The 13592-nt window shown below is 30.5% G+C and overlaps 1 protein-coding gene across 2 annotated transcripts; it reads left to right on the plus strand.

Annotated features, from left to right (window-relative positions):
• Positions 1–8713: 8713 nt before the first annotated feature.
• On the plus strand, positions 8714–10544 carry LOC111287654 (Ubiquitin carboxyl-terminal hydrolase family protein). Of its 2 annotated transcripts, none has more exons than XM_022878328.2 (2): positions 8714–8945; positions 9053–10544. In XM_022878328.2, exon 2 carries the CDS (start codon positions 9142–9144, stop codon positions 10321–10323), a length of 1182 nt encoding a protein of 393 aa, XP_022734063.2. In that variant the 5' UTR covers positions 8714–8945; positions 9053–9141; the 3' UTR covers positions 10324–10544. The 2 variants fall into 2 exon arrangements, with proteins under 2 accessions (XP_022734063.2, XP_022734064.2); XM_022878329.2 differs by having other exon boundaries at positions 9112–10544.
• Positions 10545–13592: the final 3048 nt, after the last annotated feature.

Raw genomic sequence — 13592 nt, forward strand, 5'->3', positions numbered from 1 at the left:
ATTTTTGAAAAAAATATCACAAAAGGTCTCAAAAATAAAAAAAAATAAAAAATAAATACCACACATGACTTAGGGTAAAATAATGAGAATCTTTTATGTGAAGAAAAAAAAAGTAAAAAAATGATGTAGGGGCAAAATGCCAAGTTACATCAAGTGATCCTTCGGTCTTGAACCTTTTTAATATATGTTTTAAGCCTATTATATCCATTTCTTTTATGACCCCTCGCCTTGACCTACATTACAACCTTGAAAAGCCCATTTGGATCAAGTGTAAATGCTTAACTTGAATGATCATATGTTGAGCGAAGGCATGCTCATGATGAAACAATGGAACCATGCTACATTGCTCTAAAGTTGGATGTATGAAAGATATCAACAATGGATGAAAAATGAGAAAAAAAGAAGATGATGAAAAAAAAATAAAAAAAAATTAGAAAATGAAAAAAATATATTCAAATTGAAAACTTGAAAAGGTGATTTTGGTAGAAAAAGATCCAGGTCAAATGGTTCACATGAATGAAAGATCAAAGACATCTGAAGATCCCTCAAAGACTGGGGTAAAGTTCGCCAAGCTCAAGATGACTTCAATAGTAAATGGAATGAGTTTTGAAAAAAAAACCTAGATTAATGTTGAGAATTGTCTAAATATTCATCATTTGGACATACCATTCATCCCAATGACATGTATCCAATTTATTTCCTTTCCCATTTATTTTGTACCAAAATAGATCTTTATTGATTATCTTTACCATAATTCACCTTGTGTTCTCTTATTGTTACACCCCTAGAATAAATTGAAAAAATGCTTGATTGCATTGTATTTGTCAAGATTTGAAATGATAATGAATGAATGAATATGTGTTTAAAAGAATCTTGCATTCATTTGAAAAGAAATCTAAGATGATGGTGGTAATAAAATGAAGAAATGGTAGAAACCTAAAAGAGATGATTTGGAAAGATATATGACATGATCAAATGGAGAATATAATGGGACAAATCTTGAAAAGTGGTATAATCAAGTGATGAGTACAAGGATGAATTGGTCGATATGACTTGCAAGTTATGATTGAATGATGAAAACAATCAGTGGACAAAGTTTGTTTTGGAATGGTTAATGTTGAGACACCTATGAGTAATGACCTAGTGATGGTGGATGAAACTTGTTTTGAAATTTGTTAGTGCTGAGAAGTTCATTGAATAATGGTCAAGTGATGATCGATTGATGAAGCTTATTCCAAAGTATTGAGAAACTGAACAAGAGAAAATGTGATATGGTAGGGTCTTGAGGACCATATTCCATAATTATTTAAAATTTTGTTACATAGACATCTGCATTACATGCATCATAGTGACATCATTGTTTAAATAGTACATGCACATAATTTGATGAATTAAACTTTGTTTAAACATGCATGGCACCATGAGAATATAGGTTGCCGCATTTGCATCATTAAGAAGGCATGTGCATATTTGGTCATGACATTTATTCATACAAATTTTTGAGTCACTTGAAAAACAAATTGTGAATATTTTGATGAGAATTTTTGAGAACTCAAATGAGAGTCTTTGAGGAGTGAAACCCTAAAGTTCGTCAAATGTGAATCTTCGAACAAATGAAAAGTTTTGAACTTTTGGATGTGAATCTCCAAAATACAAAGCTTCAACCTTTTGGATATGAATTTCTAATGTTTTAAATGAGAACCTTTGAACTTAGATGTCAAACTCTAAGTTTATTGCATGTGAGCCTTTGAACTCAAATGAAAAGCTTTGAATTTTTGGATGTGAATTTCCAAAATTCAAATGAAAAGCTTTAGATTTTTGGATATGAATTTCAAGTTTTCCAAATGAGAACCTTTGAAAAGCTTTGAACTTTTGGATGTGAGCCTTCAAAATTCCAATGAGGATCTTTGATGCGAGTCTTGCAAGTTGCAAATACAAATCTTGAGATCTTGCAAATTTGAACGAAACTGAAATTTTGAGAATCAAATTTCAATAAATTCTTACGAAGTTGGAAGGTTCTTGCGAATCTGAACCTATGAATGTGAACTCAAATTGTGAATCTTTTAGTTTCCATTACAAAATTTCTTCAATCACGATCTATCACTCCTTTGGACATGATTGTCAATGAGCCATTTATTTTTCAAAGTTTCATTGTCTCTGTTTAGAGGAGCAATTTACTTTCTCAAAGTCATAGTGCCTCTGTTTAGAGGAGCAATTTACTTTTCAAAGTCGTGGTACCTCTATTTAGAGGAGCAATTTACTTTTCAAAGTCGTGGTGCCTCTGTTTAGAGGAGCAATTTACTTTTAAAGTCGTGGTACCTCTGTTTAGAGGAGCAATTTACTTTCTAAAAGTTGCGGTGCCTCTGTTTAGAGGAGTAATTTACTTTTCAAAGTCGTGGTGTCTCTGTTTAGAAGAGCTTTGAAAAAAAAACAAAACAAAACAAAAAAACAAAACAAAAAAAATAAAAAATAAAAAATAAACAAAAAGAAAAACAAAAAAAATTACCTCTGTTTAAGGGAGCTTTGTTTATGTTTCTCAAAGTCGTTGAGCCTCTGCTTAGAGGAGCTTTGATCAATTTAAAAAAAAAAAGCAAGAAAATAAAAAAAAAGTTGCCTCTATTTAGAACTTTGTTTATGTTTCTCAAAGTCATTGAGCCTCTGCTTAGAGGAGCTTTGATCAAAATTTAAAAAAATAAAAAAATAGGCAAAAAAAATTCAGTTGAGTCTTGATTAGGTGTCTACGTCTTTGCACAATTTTTGTTTCACAAAAAATATGCAAAGAGGGGCAGCTGTAGATACCCCGTTTTGTCCGGGATTCTTTTAAAGCTCAGTTGTAGGGATTTTTATTCATTTTTATTTTTATTTTTTTTATTTCATATTTATCATTTTTATTTTTATTTTTATGATTTATTTTCTTTTTTTTCTTTTGATTATCTGATTAATTAAAAAAAAGAGGGAAAAAAGCTAAAAGATTGAGATTAAGCTTGGTGATTGTGATGATTGTTATCTAGATGCTAATCTTTAGCATTGGATGACTAATTGGAATTGAATTGAAACTCTATCAGCATGGGTCCATATATCAACAGTGAATATACAAGCTGGAAGAAAAGAAAAAAATAGAGAAAAGATAAAGGAGGAATCCGAATAGGGGAGAAAAGATAAAAAGGAGAATCTGAATAGGAGAGGGGAGGTAGCAAAAGAAAAGGCCAAACAGAAACCCAGAGAAAGGGGATGAACAAAAAAAAATGAGGAAGAACGGGACGTGAGTTTACTGGAGGAACTTATACAAGTTAAAGAAACTGCTCCTTTTTGTTCTCCTGTTAATCGAAACAGCCCTTCTTTTTCCTCATGTTTACCATCTTTGCCACGGCCACCACCACCAACATCGTCACACCATCAATCTCCGTGTTAAGATAGCAAGGTTTCCTCCCTTTGAAAGTCCTTGGAAACCATTCACCCTTTCAGAACCCACCAGTGAAATATTTTGTGGAGTTTGTGTGGCAATGTTTTGGTGCCCTGATTGTTCTTGAACCCAGGTTGGTACTTCAGAACTTAGTGATATCGTCAACAACAACTAGATCAGAGTCCAAATAAATGTACTACTCCTTTGACTCTTGTGTGGCTAGTTCACGATTCTGAAAATGCTAAGAATCTCGAGGTTGAATGCTTAAAGAAGGAGTTGGGACATATTTTAAAACAGCTAGCAGATCTGGAAGAAGAGTGTTCATAGTTTAAAAAAGAAAGAAATAAGAAGGATCAGCTTGCATTTGTAGATTCAAAGAATGAGGTGAATGTTGCTAATTTTCATAGGTCAATGGACGATCATCCGATGCAAGTATAGCAAAAACCTCTCTTCATTTGGTTCTCTTCCTTATCTTCGTTGGAACTATCATCAGATTTCGAGTCAAGGAACTCTCAGGCAAGGGAACGTGAAGCTGCTGGCACCAAAAAAAATTTTAAAGAGAAATGACTCTCTCTTTTATACAAGTACCTTTTTTTATTTTAATAATCTGGGGTCTGGAAATTACAGTGCTCAACAAAGGAACAGAAGCATTAGAAAAGACAGATGCTATTAAGAAAGAAATTGAAAGCAAGAAGATGCCATTAGGAAAGAAATTGAAGGCAAGAAAGAGTTGCTGTTGAGTAAGAAGAATAAATTGGCATCAGAAACTGCATTAGAAACTGGAGCTGGATATGCACTTGATTCTTACGTGTCTGGGCTTTAATCTTATCTAGTGCTCGATAGGGCAGTGCAACTTGAGAAGGAACTGTCTACCCTTCAGTCTGAGTTGGATCAGGTCTTGTACCTGTTGAAAATTGCTGATCCAACAGGAAAAACTACTAAGAAAAGGGATACAAAGGCATAAGCTCCTGCACTGGACAAATCTAGGCCTCCTGCTGCTGCTGTCAAGAAGCAGTCTCCAAAAGAACTCCGATAAATTAGTACATCTATAGAACCAACAAATTCTCTCATGCAGAAAGAGGGCGATGCAAATGTTTCTATGGAATCAATCAAGAAACCAGAAGAGAATATTGTTAGTGATACAGCTGAGGGGCATGTAAGAGGATGCTATTGAAGAAGCAGAGGATGATGCTAATGAAGTGACTTGGTAAATCTACAAAGGACAACTTACAGAGAAATAGAAAAAAACCCGTGATAGGATAATAAAAAGGACTGGAAAGGTGATGTCAAATGGTTTGGCTAGAAAAAGACTTGAATGTCATCAAAGAAGCTAAGATGCGAGAAAAGACATTTGATCGAGAAGCTTCACTTAGATGAGCAAAGGTAGAAGCATCTCTTTCTGATGGTGTCTCATGAGGCAAGGAGGAGAAAGAGAACTAAAGGGAATTTACGCCAAGCTCGCGATTGTTGTCGTGGTACTGTTGATCTGCACACTCTCGCTTTTGTTTTCGGCTACAATTAGTGGAAATTATAGATTTTTCCAGCCTTCTGAGATCAATGTAGAAGAACTTGCGAAGGTGCCGAGGCTGGCGACTGGAAGCCATCATCTGCTCCAACCACAAATGGTGGGCTTTCCATGCTTATATATTGGCAAGGTTACTACGGGTCAACTAATGGTTTTCCTCCACAGCAGCAACCTTTACTCCGACTCCCACCTGGCTTGCCAATGCCACCTTCCATGAAGTAATCTATGCAATATCTAGCCATGAATGTGTCATTACCTGTTACAGCTTCTAACTTGCCAACTTCTCAGTTTTCTGAAAATAGTCAGTTGCTGCCACCCTTTGCTCAAAAAGACATGGAGACTGTTTGTGTGTCATCTCCAAAATTGACGTTAGCACCAGACATCTCTGCATTTATTCGAAGAAGGGTAGCTGCCTATCTTATGTTTGTAATGATAAAGAGGAATACAGTTAGCAAAACCAGCTTCAAAACAGGCTCACCCAAGACCTTATACCCGAGCTATTCACTAATCAAAACTAAAGCCTTGAGTTGGAACCCATTCAAGAAACAATCTAGGCCTGATTCAGAAAGTTGACTTAAATTGGTTTTGATCCAAGATTAAGCTCAATTTTTGATAAGATATTTTCTTTCCCGTTTTGATTTTTTTGTTTGTAGCATGTCATTTATTCACTCATTTTTATTTTATGTTTTCATGATTTAAAAACATTGGTTAATAATAAAAATAATAATTTCAAGAAAAAAAATATTTTTGAGGAAAAGTTGAAAGTATCAATTTTCCTTGAAAATAAGCTTTCCAAAAAAATACTTTTAGGAAAAAGTTGAAAGTATCAATTTTTCTCAAAATTAAAAGTTTCCAAAAAATATTTTTGGGAAAAAGTTGAAAGTATCAATTTTCCTTAAAAATAAATTTTTAACGATTTTTGAGGAAAAGTTGAAAGTATTAATTTTCCTCGAAATTAAGGTTTTCAAAAAATATTTTTGGGGAAAAGTTAAAAGTAACAATTTTCGTTAAAAATAAATTTTCAAAAAAAAGATTTTGAGGAAAAATTGAAAGTATCAATTTTCCTTAAAGATAAATTTTCAAAGGTATTTTTCAAGAAAAGTTGAAAGTATCAATTTTTCTTGAAATTAAAGTTTTCAAAAAAAAAATATTTTTGGGAAAAAGTTAAAAGTATCAATTTTCCTTAAAGATAAATTTTCAAAGGGATTTTTGAGGAAAAGTTGAAAGTATCAATTTTTTTCGAGATTAAAATTTCTAAAAAATATTTTGGGGAGAAGTTGAAAGTATAAATTTTCTCTGCACAAAAAAAATCATTCTTTTCTTTTTTTTTATTTTTTTTAATGTTAAATAATCCAACGATGGAGCCTCTGCAAGTGAAACAGTAGTTTTCTGACATACTCCTGAGGTGAGGGAATTTTCTCAATTTTTTGCTAAAAGTATTAGAGTCAATTGAGAATAATTTCTAATAATTAATTACTTGATAAAATTTTAAGGCTCATTGGATAACACAAATTTAAGCTAGTACCATCTTTTGATGGGTGTTGTGAGGGTGCTATAACCTTCCTCACACGTAACCGAACTCCCGAACCTTGTTCTGGTTAGTAGACCTGAACCTATTCTTTTAGGGACCCTTAAACTTAGGTGTTCCTTGAAAGGACAGATTCTTTAGGTGGCCAATCGCACCTTGATAAAAAAGATTGGTGACAACTCCCTTAAGTCAATGTCTAGCGATAGATCTCCGGATCTAGACGTTATGACAATTGCGAACAAGTTATTACCAGGAATATGTCTAATCTCAAATACTATAATGAAGGATTACTGCCATGAAGAAAATAGGATATGATATGTAGGGGAATGTCCAAACAAATATGGATGTCTTACACAAATGAGTGTTGCATGGGATTAACAATTTCTAAATTTCAATTTTTCCAATACCAAATGAAATTCAATTATCTTATACGCATAAATGAAAACAAAATTTTAATTCGTTATCTAAATTATACATTTATTGATTTCTTAAATATTATTATATGTAAAGAGAATTATGTTAATTGATTTACTTGATCATTTCTTTTGAAAATTCAAAACGAAATTAAAGTTCACATTAATCACTTAACGTACAATCTCAATTAATTACCTCTAACTAAAGGTATCTTAATGTTTGAAAAATGCATTAGAAATGTATTGACATTTAATGGAGTAAATTTAACAATAGAGATAATAAATTATTATATTACTCGGGATTTATATTTACCCATTAATAGGCCTTGGCAGTTTCAAAAAATAGATCCAATAATAAGAAATTATATTAATAGGTATAAAGTTTTTAAGAGTAAATTTGTTTTTTAGAAATTAAAGTAAAAATCAAGTTTTCATATATTGTTAGTATTGATCAAATCGAGTATTATTAACAAAGTAAAATTAAATGAGAATTTAAACCTCTCAAAAGATTAAGAGTTAAGAATTGATTTATCTAAATGGCTTGTACAATAAATATAATATTACAATTATTTCCTTATAAATAGCTAATGTTTTTGCCTTTTATGAATAAATTACAATTCAAGTTACAATTAAAATTTAATTTTTCATTATTGTTTACCTTAAATTGATTAAAATTAAATTACATTCTTAACTTTTAACATTCAATATTGACACTACATAAAAATAGGAGTTTGCTTTGATGCATTATCATTTAATAATTAATACTGAAAATTTTAAATTTTAAATTATTATCAAAAAACCAAATTTCAATTTTATATATTGTCTTTCTAATATTATAATATTACATTAAATGAAAGATTTCTTTTCTATCTCATGAGAAAAGAATTTGTGTTACTTCCAATTAATTAATTCATATAAAAGATATATTTTAAAAAATTATTATCTATCAACTATTTGAAATTTGACCACAACTTATAAAATTTGAAAACTATATAGTTATTTAATTAATAACTATATACTTTTTATTAAAAAATTTATTAATTTCATTATCTTATTTATATAAATTTTATCCTACATTAAATTAGTACTACGTACTCTTGATTTGATTTTTATATCATCTAATATTTTATATTTATAATCTTGCCTCAAATATAATCTTAAAATATATGTTAAAATATATGTAGATATCAATGGGAAAAAATGTTATCCAATAAATGTGCTTGCTGATAAAATCTTTTAATTTATTATTTAATGGTTAATTGATAATGATAAATATAAGTGAATTTACTGTAATTAAATTATTAAATTTTTTTAACATATAAAAATAAAATTTTAAAAATTAATTTTAACCTATATTTTTTAATTATAAATTTTTTTAATGTTTTTATTTGATTGATGAATTCATAAAAATTAAAATAACTTATTTTAAAATGAGTGATTGTCTAATCATGAATTAATTTTATATTTTTATGTTCTTTATCACACATATTACACTAAAATCTAAATCTCTTCTTTTAGTTTTATGTCACCAAACCTAATAAATAGGTTGTTGGAAAAATAAAGACAAAATATGCTTTCCAATTTTAAATGAAATTTTTTATGGAAAATTTTTTATATTTTAATCTCATATTGAAATAAATACAATAACAACATAAATTTAGTTAAAAAATATATAATATTATCATATTAAATTTAATTAATTAAAATAATTTTATAAAAAAATAAAAATTATGTTCATCCGATCGATCACAAACTAGTATAAATATGATATATAGAGTAAAATCAACTTGTGGATTAATTAATAAAATCAATCCCCTTTACAGTTTTTTATATTTTTTTAAAATAAATCATTACGTAGTATTAATCTATTCCTTTAACTCTAAACAATTAAAACATATAGTTCCGATCAAATTAGCGATTGGAACATTTGTTTTTTCATTGTTTTTTTAAATTTCTAAAATTTTAAATATTTTAACTCTAATTAACCGGTTGAGCCGAGGCTTAGTTACCCTCCTCAGCTATTGAGCGGAGGTTAAAGCATAGGGAGATATACCTTACTTCGTCTCCAAACGCCAGGTATTGTCAAAAATCCCTTCACATTTCTAACTTAAATTCCAATCAGACATTGACTACGTCAACTAAGATCTGTTTTCCGTTTCTGGTTTTTTTTTTTTTCAAATTAGTGTTTTCGATAATATTGGTTTTGGAATTTGCACACCAACTGTTTGAGGTTTTGTCTCAGAAAAGCAGTGTCGTTTCATATTACTTGATAATGAAAAGAAGATCGATAATGACGTTGTCATCTTCAACAATCCCATGTCCAAAATCAGACTCTATGTTTGTTTCAGTGAGGCAAATATCAAGTGGTGGAAAGAGATCAAAGAAGAAAATATACCATAGAGACTATCAACTTGACAAAGTAATGGACTTGCAAAAGAAGCCATCTTTAATTCTTCAGCTAAAGTCCATTATCCAATCTCAAAAGCATCAATCTCTTCTTCTTCGCGACCTTGAAAAGGAAGTTGGGTTTGTGGAAAAATGGACCTTCGTGTCCATCATTGAGAAGTACCCTTCAATATTCCATGTTGGTGGTGGTAGTGGAAAAGAACTCCCTTTTGTTACACTCACTCGGAAAGCCCAAAAGATTGCAAGTGAAGAGGGTGAGGCGAGGAATTTGATGGAACCCATTTTAGTTAAGAATCTAAGGAAGTTGTTAATGTTGTCGATTGATTGTAGGGTGCCATTGGAAAAGGTTGAATTCATTGGAAATGAACTTGGTTTGCCTCTGGATTTTAAAAAGTCACTGATTTTGAAATATCCCGAATATTTTTCCATCAAAGATATCAATGGTAGAGCATATGTTAACTTGGAGAACTGGGATTCTTCACTGGCGGTGACTGCTCGCGAGGAGAGATTTGCGAGTGAAGGTGTGTTGCAGTCTGCTGGGGGTCGACAGAAGGTTAGGATCATGAAAGATGGTAACTATCTGGGTCCATTTGCATTTAAAATGTGTTTTGCTGCTGGTTTTAGACCGAATAAGAGTTATCTTGAGGAGCTTGAGAGGTGGCAGAAAATGGAATTCCCTTCTCCATACTTGAATGCAAGGAGATTTGAACATGCAGATCCAAAGGCTCGGAAAAGAGTGGTGGCATTACTTCATGAGCTCCTCAGTTTGACTATGGAGAAGCGGATGACATCTGCACAATTGTATGCATTTCATTCAGAGTACCTGTTACCATCTAAATTAGTGCTATGTTTGATAAAGCATCATGGTATCTTTTACATTACAAATAAAGCTGCAAGGAGCACCGTACTCCTTAAAGAAGCTTATGATGGTACAAAATTGGTAGATAAATGTCCTATGTTGATGTTCAATGATAAATTTATCGCCCTTAGTGGTAGAAATGAGATCAGTTCATGTAATAGTTTGAATTCTTCACAGGCTTTTATGTGAAATTTTGATTCAGCTACATCAATAGTATTGAATAAGGGTTATTTAAAAACTAGTTGATGTTAGATATTAAGCATAAAGTGAAGCTCCCAAAATCCAAACAATTACACTCCTAATATGTTGCAGTCAACATTTAATGTTTCATCTTGCTGAAACAACTAATAGTGTCATTGCCTATGTAATGATATCAAACATTTATATCCAGATATAATGGATTTTTTCTTCTTGTTTGTTTTTGGTTTGAACATAGCCAAGACTGGTATATAGTAATAGTGAAATGCCTTCATAGAGTTTCTTGATATACTTAAATTTTGATACATAGGAGTTTATGAGACATAGTATCACACTGATGATTATAATGATGGTATACTATAAGTACCATGACCGAGAGACAACATTTTAACCAAAATGCAACATGTAAAATCCTTTGATACCAACTCACCGGATAAAATGATCCAAACCCCCAAATAAGTTTCATTCTTTAATTTTTTACATGTTAAGAAAAGAGTATGATTTCAACCTTACGAGTTTTTGAGTTTGTATTAAGCATTACCATGATAGTGTATGGTGCTAATGTACTTGATATAAAAGCTGACCATTTTATGTCTTTGATTTGGATGGAGAAAACCAGTTGGTGGAATTCTTTCACTGTCTTGCCTCATTGAGAATGGAGGGCAACTCTTTCGTTTCGTGGTCCTCTATTTTAGACAACAGAAAGAACCTCACTTATCCACTGTTCCAACATGTTCCAATAGAGATAACTTCTCGTTGTTTCCTCTCTATGTTCCGAGTTCTCTGGGTTTGGAGAATCCTTCACAATACTACATTCAGTGAACAAGGCAAAATAAGAAAGGCTGGAGAATTCAAGCTCAACAATGCCCTACAATTAAGGTGAAGTGCTTATGGGACCTTATTATTCATGAGGCCTTAAGTGGTTTCACTATAGTTTATACTTTTCAACTCAATTTTTTTTAATAAACTTATGGGCTATAGTTTTGGGTCCAAATACTAATTTATAATTTATAACTTTCAGTCCAACAATTTTTTATTAACTTATTAGGTGTAGGCTTTGGCCCAAAATATAACCTATATCTTTTTGTCTATTTTTTAGTTTTTTATTAACTTATTAATAATAGTCTTTAGCCAAAATAGTAATCTACAATTTATAACTATCAGTTCAACTTTTTTTTATTAACCTATTGACTGTAAACATCAACCAAAATATTAACTTATGACCTATAGCTTTTGGTCAAAGTTTTTCTTTTTATTAATCTATTGGCTTTAACTTTTGTCTCAAATACTAATCTACAGCTTATAGCATTTGGCTCAATTTTTTTTTTACTAACCTATTTGCTATAGCTTTACATCAAAATAGTAACCTATATCCTATAATCTTTAGTCTAACTTTTTTATTTATTATTAACATACTATTTAAAACCTTTGGACTAATATTACTTATAACCTATAGCTAGACTTGGCAATTTCTATTATGATGTTGTGTTTCATTTTAAACACGATTTCAGATTTGACACGAATACTTAAATGACATGAATAACTTAAATACAAATACGATATGTTTATTATACATGTTACGCGTGACACGACATAACTAATACATTTAAAATTAATTTGTTTAACACAACTCAAGTAACACAACATAAATAACACAATTAGATACGATTAATTCATTTATTTAAAAAAATATATCATTTAAATTAGTATTTAAACAAAAAATTATTTAAAAATTAAGAAAGATCTTTGCAGCAAAAATCACAAGAGACATGAGCACACAAATAAGGAATAAGTTAGAATGGAATTGGCACAAGAATAGAATGTAACATGCCTGAAATGTGGCTTTGATGCATAATCATTCCCAATGCTACCAATTTTGAAAAAGTCATAGGTTACGAGCTTGGGAGGCTTTAAAAAGTGAACTTTGCTGAGCTTAAGTGGCTACCAACACACTTCACATATGGCTATTTAGCACCCTTCCATTGGACCACACATTGAAGCTCACATGAAAGAAGAATGATATGGACAAAAGAGCACTAGCAATTTCAATTTTTCTTACCTTTAAAATAGTCTATGTTTGACCTGGGATTTTGAAGGTTGAGTTGTATTATTAAAGGTCATTTATTGGCTAAAAATAGACCTAACTTTACCTTTAAATAGAACATTTTAAGGCTAAAAGAAGGAAGCCACCTTTGGGTATTTTTTTTTTTCTTTTTTTCATTACCTTAGGTGTAATTCAACAGACAGCAGCCATTGCTGATCGTGTTGAGTTTTTTTAAGCCCTATTTTAGCTTTGTTTTTTTGCTTTTAAGTAGCTTTGTTCTGTCTTTAATTTATTTTATTGTATTAGGCCTTCACTCCTTTAAATTTTAAGCTTTAAGCTTTATTTTCGTTCAAAGTTCAAAAAATTTTCAATTTCCATGCTAATCCATTTTCAATTTGGTTTTGCTTTGATTTTTTGTCATTTTTATGTTGTTTGATATTGGATTTGGCTTAAATGTGAAACTTAAGGTGACATTGAGTATGAGAAATCATTTAAAGGGTACTAAATGGCTTAACTCTATTTTAGTTTATTTTTATTTTCAATTTTTATGTATTATTTTCAACCCAAATTTTCATGATGTTGTGTTCAATTTTTGGAGAGGCTTATCTATGCATTTTTGCTTGTTTTTAAGTCTATTTTCAATACATGTTTTTAGATTTAATGTATTTTTCATGTACCTTAAATTATGCTAGCATTTAGGCAGAAAAGTCGATGTTGTTCTCATTTTTCATGGTGTATTTTCAATACTACTTTAGTTTTTGTTTTATTTTTAAAAATTTGTTCCTATAGATTTTTGTTGCATTTTAAGTTTACTATATGTTCATGATGTTTATTTTGATAGATTCCTGCATTTCCTTTAATTTTTCCTTACATTTTAGCTCATAAGTACATTTTAGTAGTTAATTTTTCTTCTTTTGTAAAAAGGTTGTTTTGATTCTATTTAGGCTATTTTGTAATTTATAAATCTACATTTTCAAGTTGTTTCTAGTTCTGTTTAATTTGTTTTCATGTCATTCATACTTAGAACTCATGTTTAAGTCAATTTGCATGTAGCTATTTAGGTGTATTTTTGCTTATTTATGTGATTTTCTCTTGTTTATGTTTCGGTTTAACTATACTATTTAGGACCTACTTTAAATCTATTTTAAATGTTTAAATATAGCATTTTAAGTCAGTTGCATATTTAAATCTTGTTTATATAATGTCTTACATGTTA

This window comes from Durio zibethinus, chromosome 4 (assembly GCF_047325235.1).
Source record: "Durio zibethinus cultivar Kanyao isolate XHJ-2024 chromosome 4, ASM4732523v1, whole genome shotgun sequence".
Classification (NCBI taxonomy): Eukaryota; Viridiplantae; Streptophyta; class Magnoliopsida; order Malvales; family Malvaceae; genus Durio; species Durio zibethinus.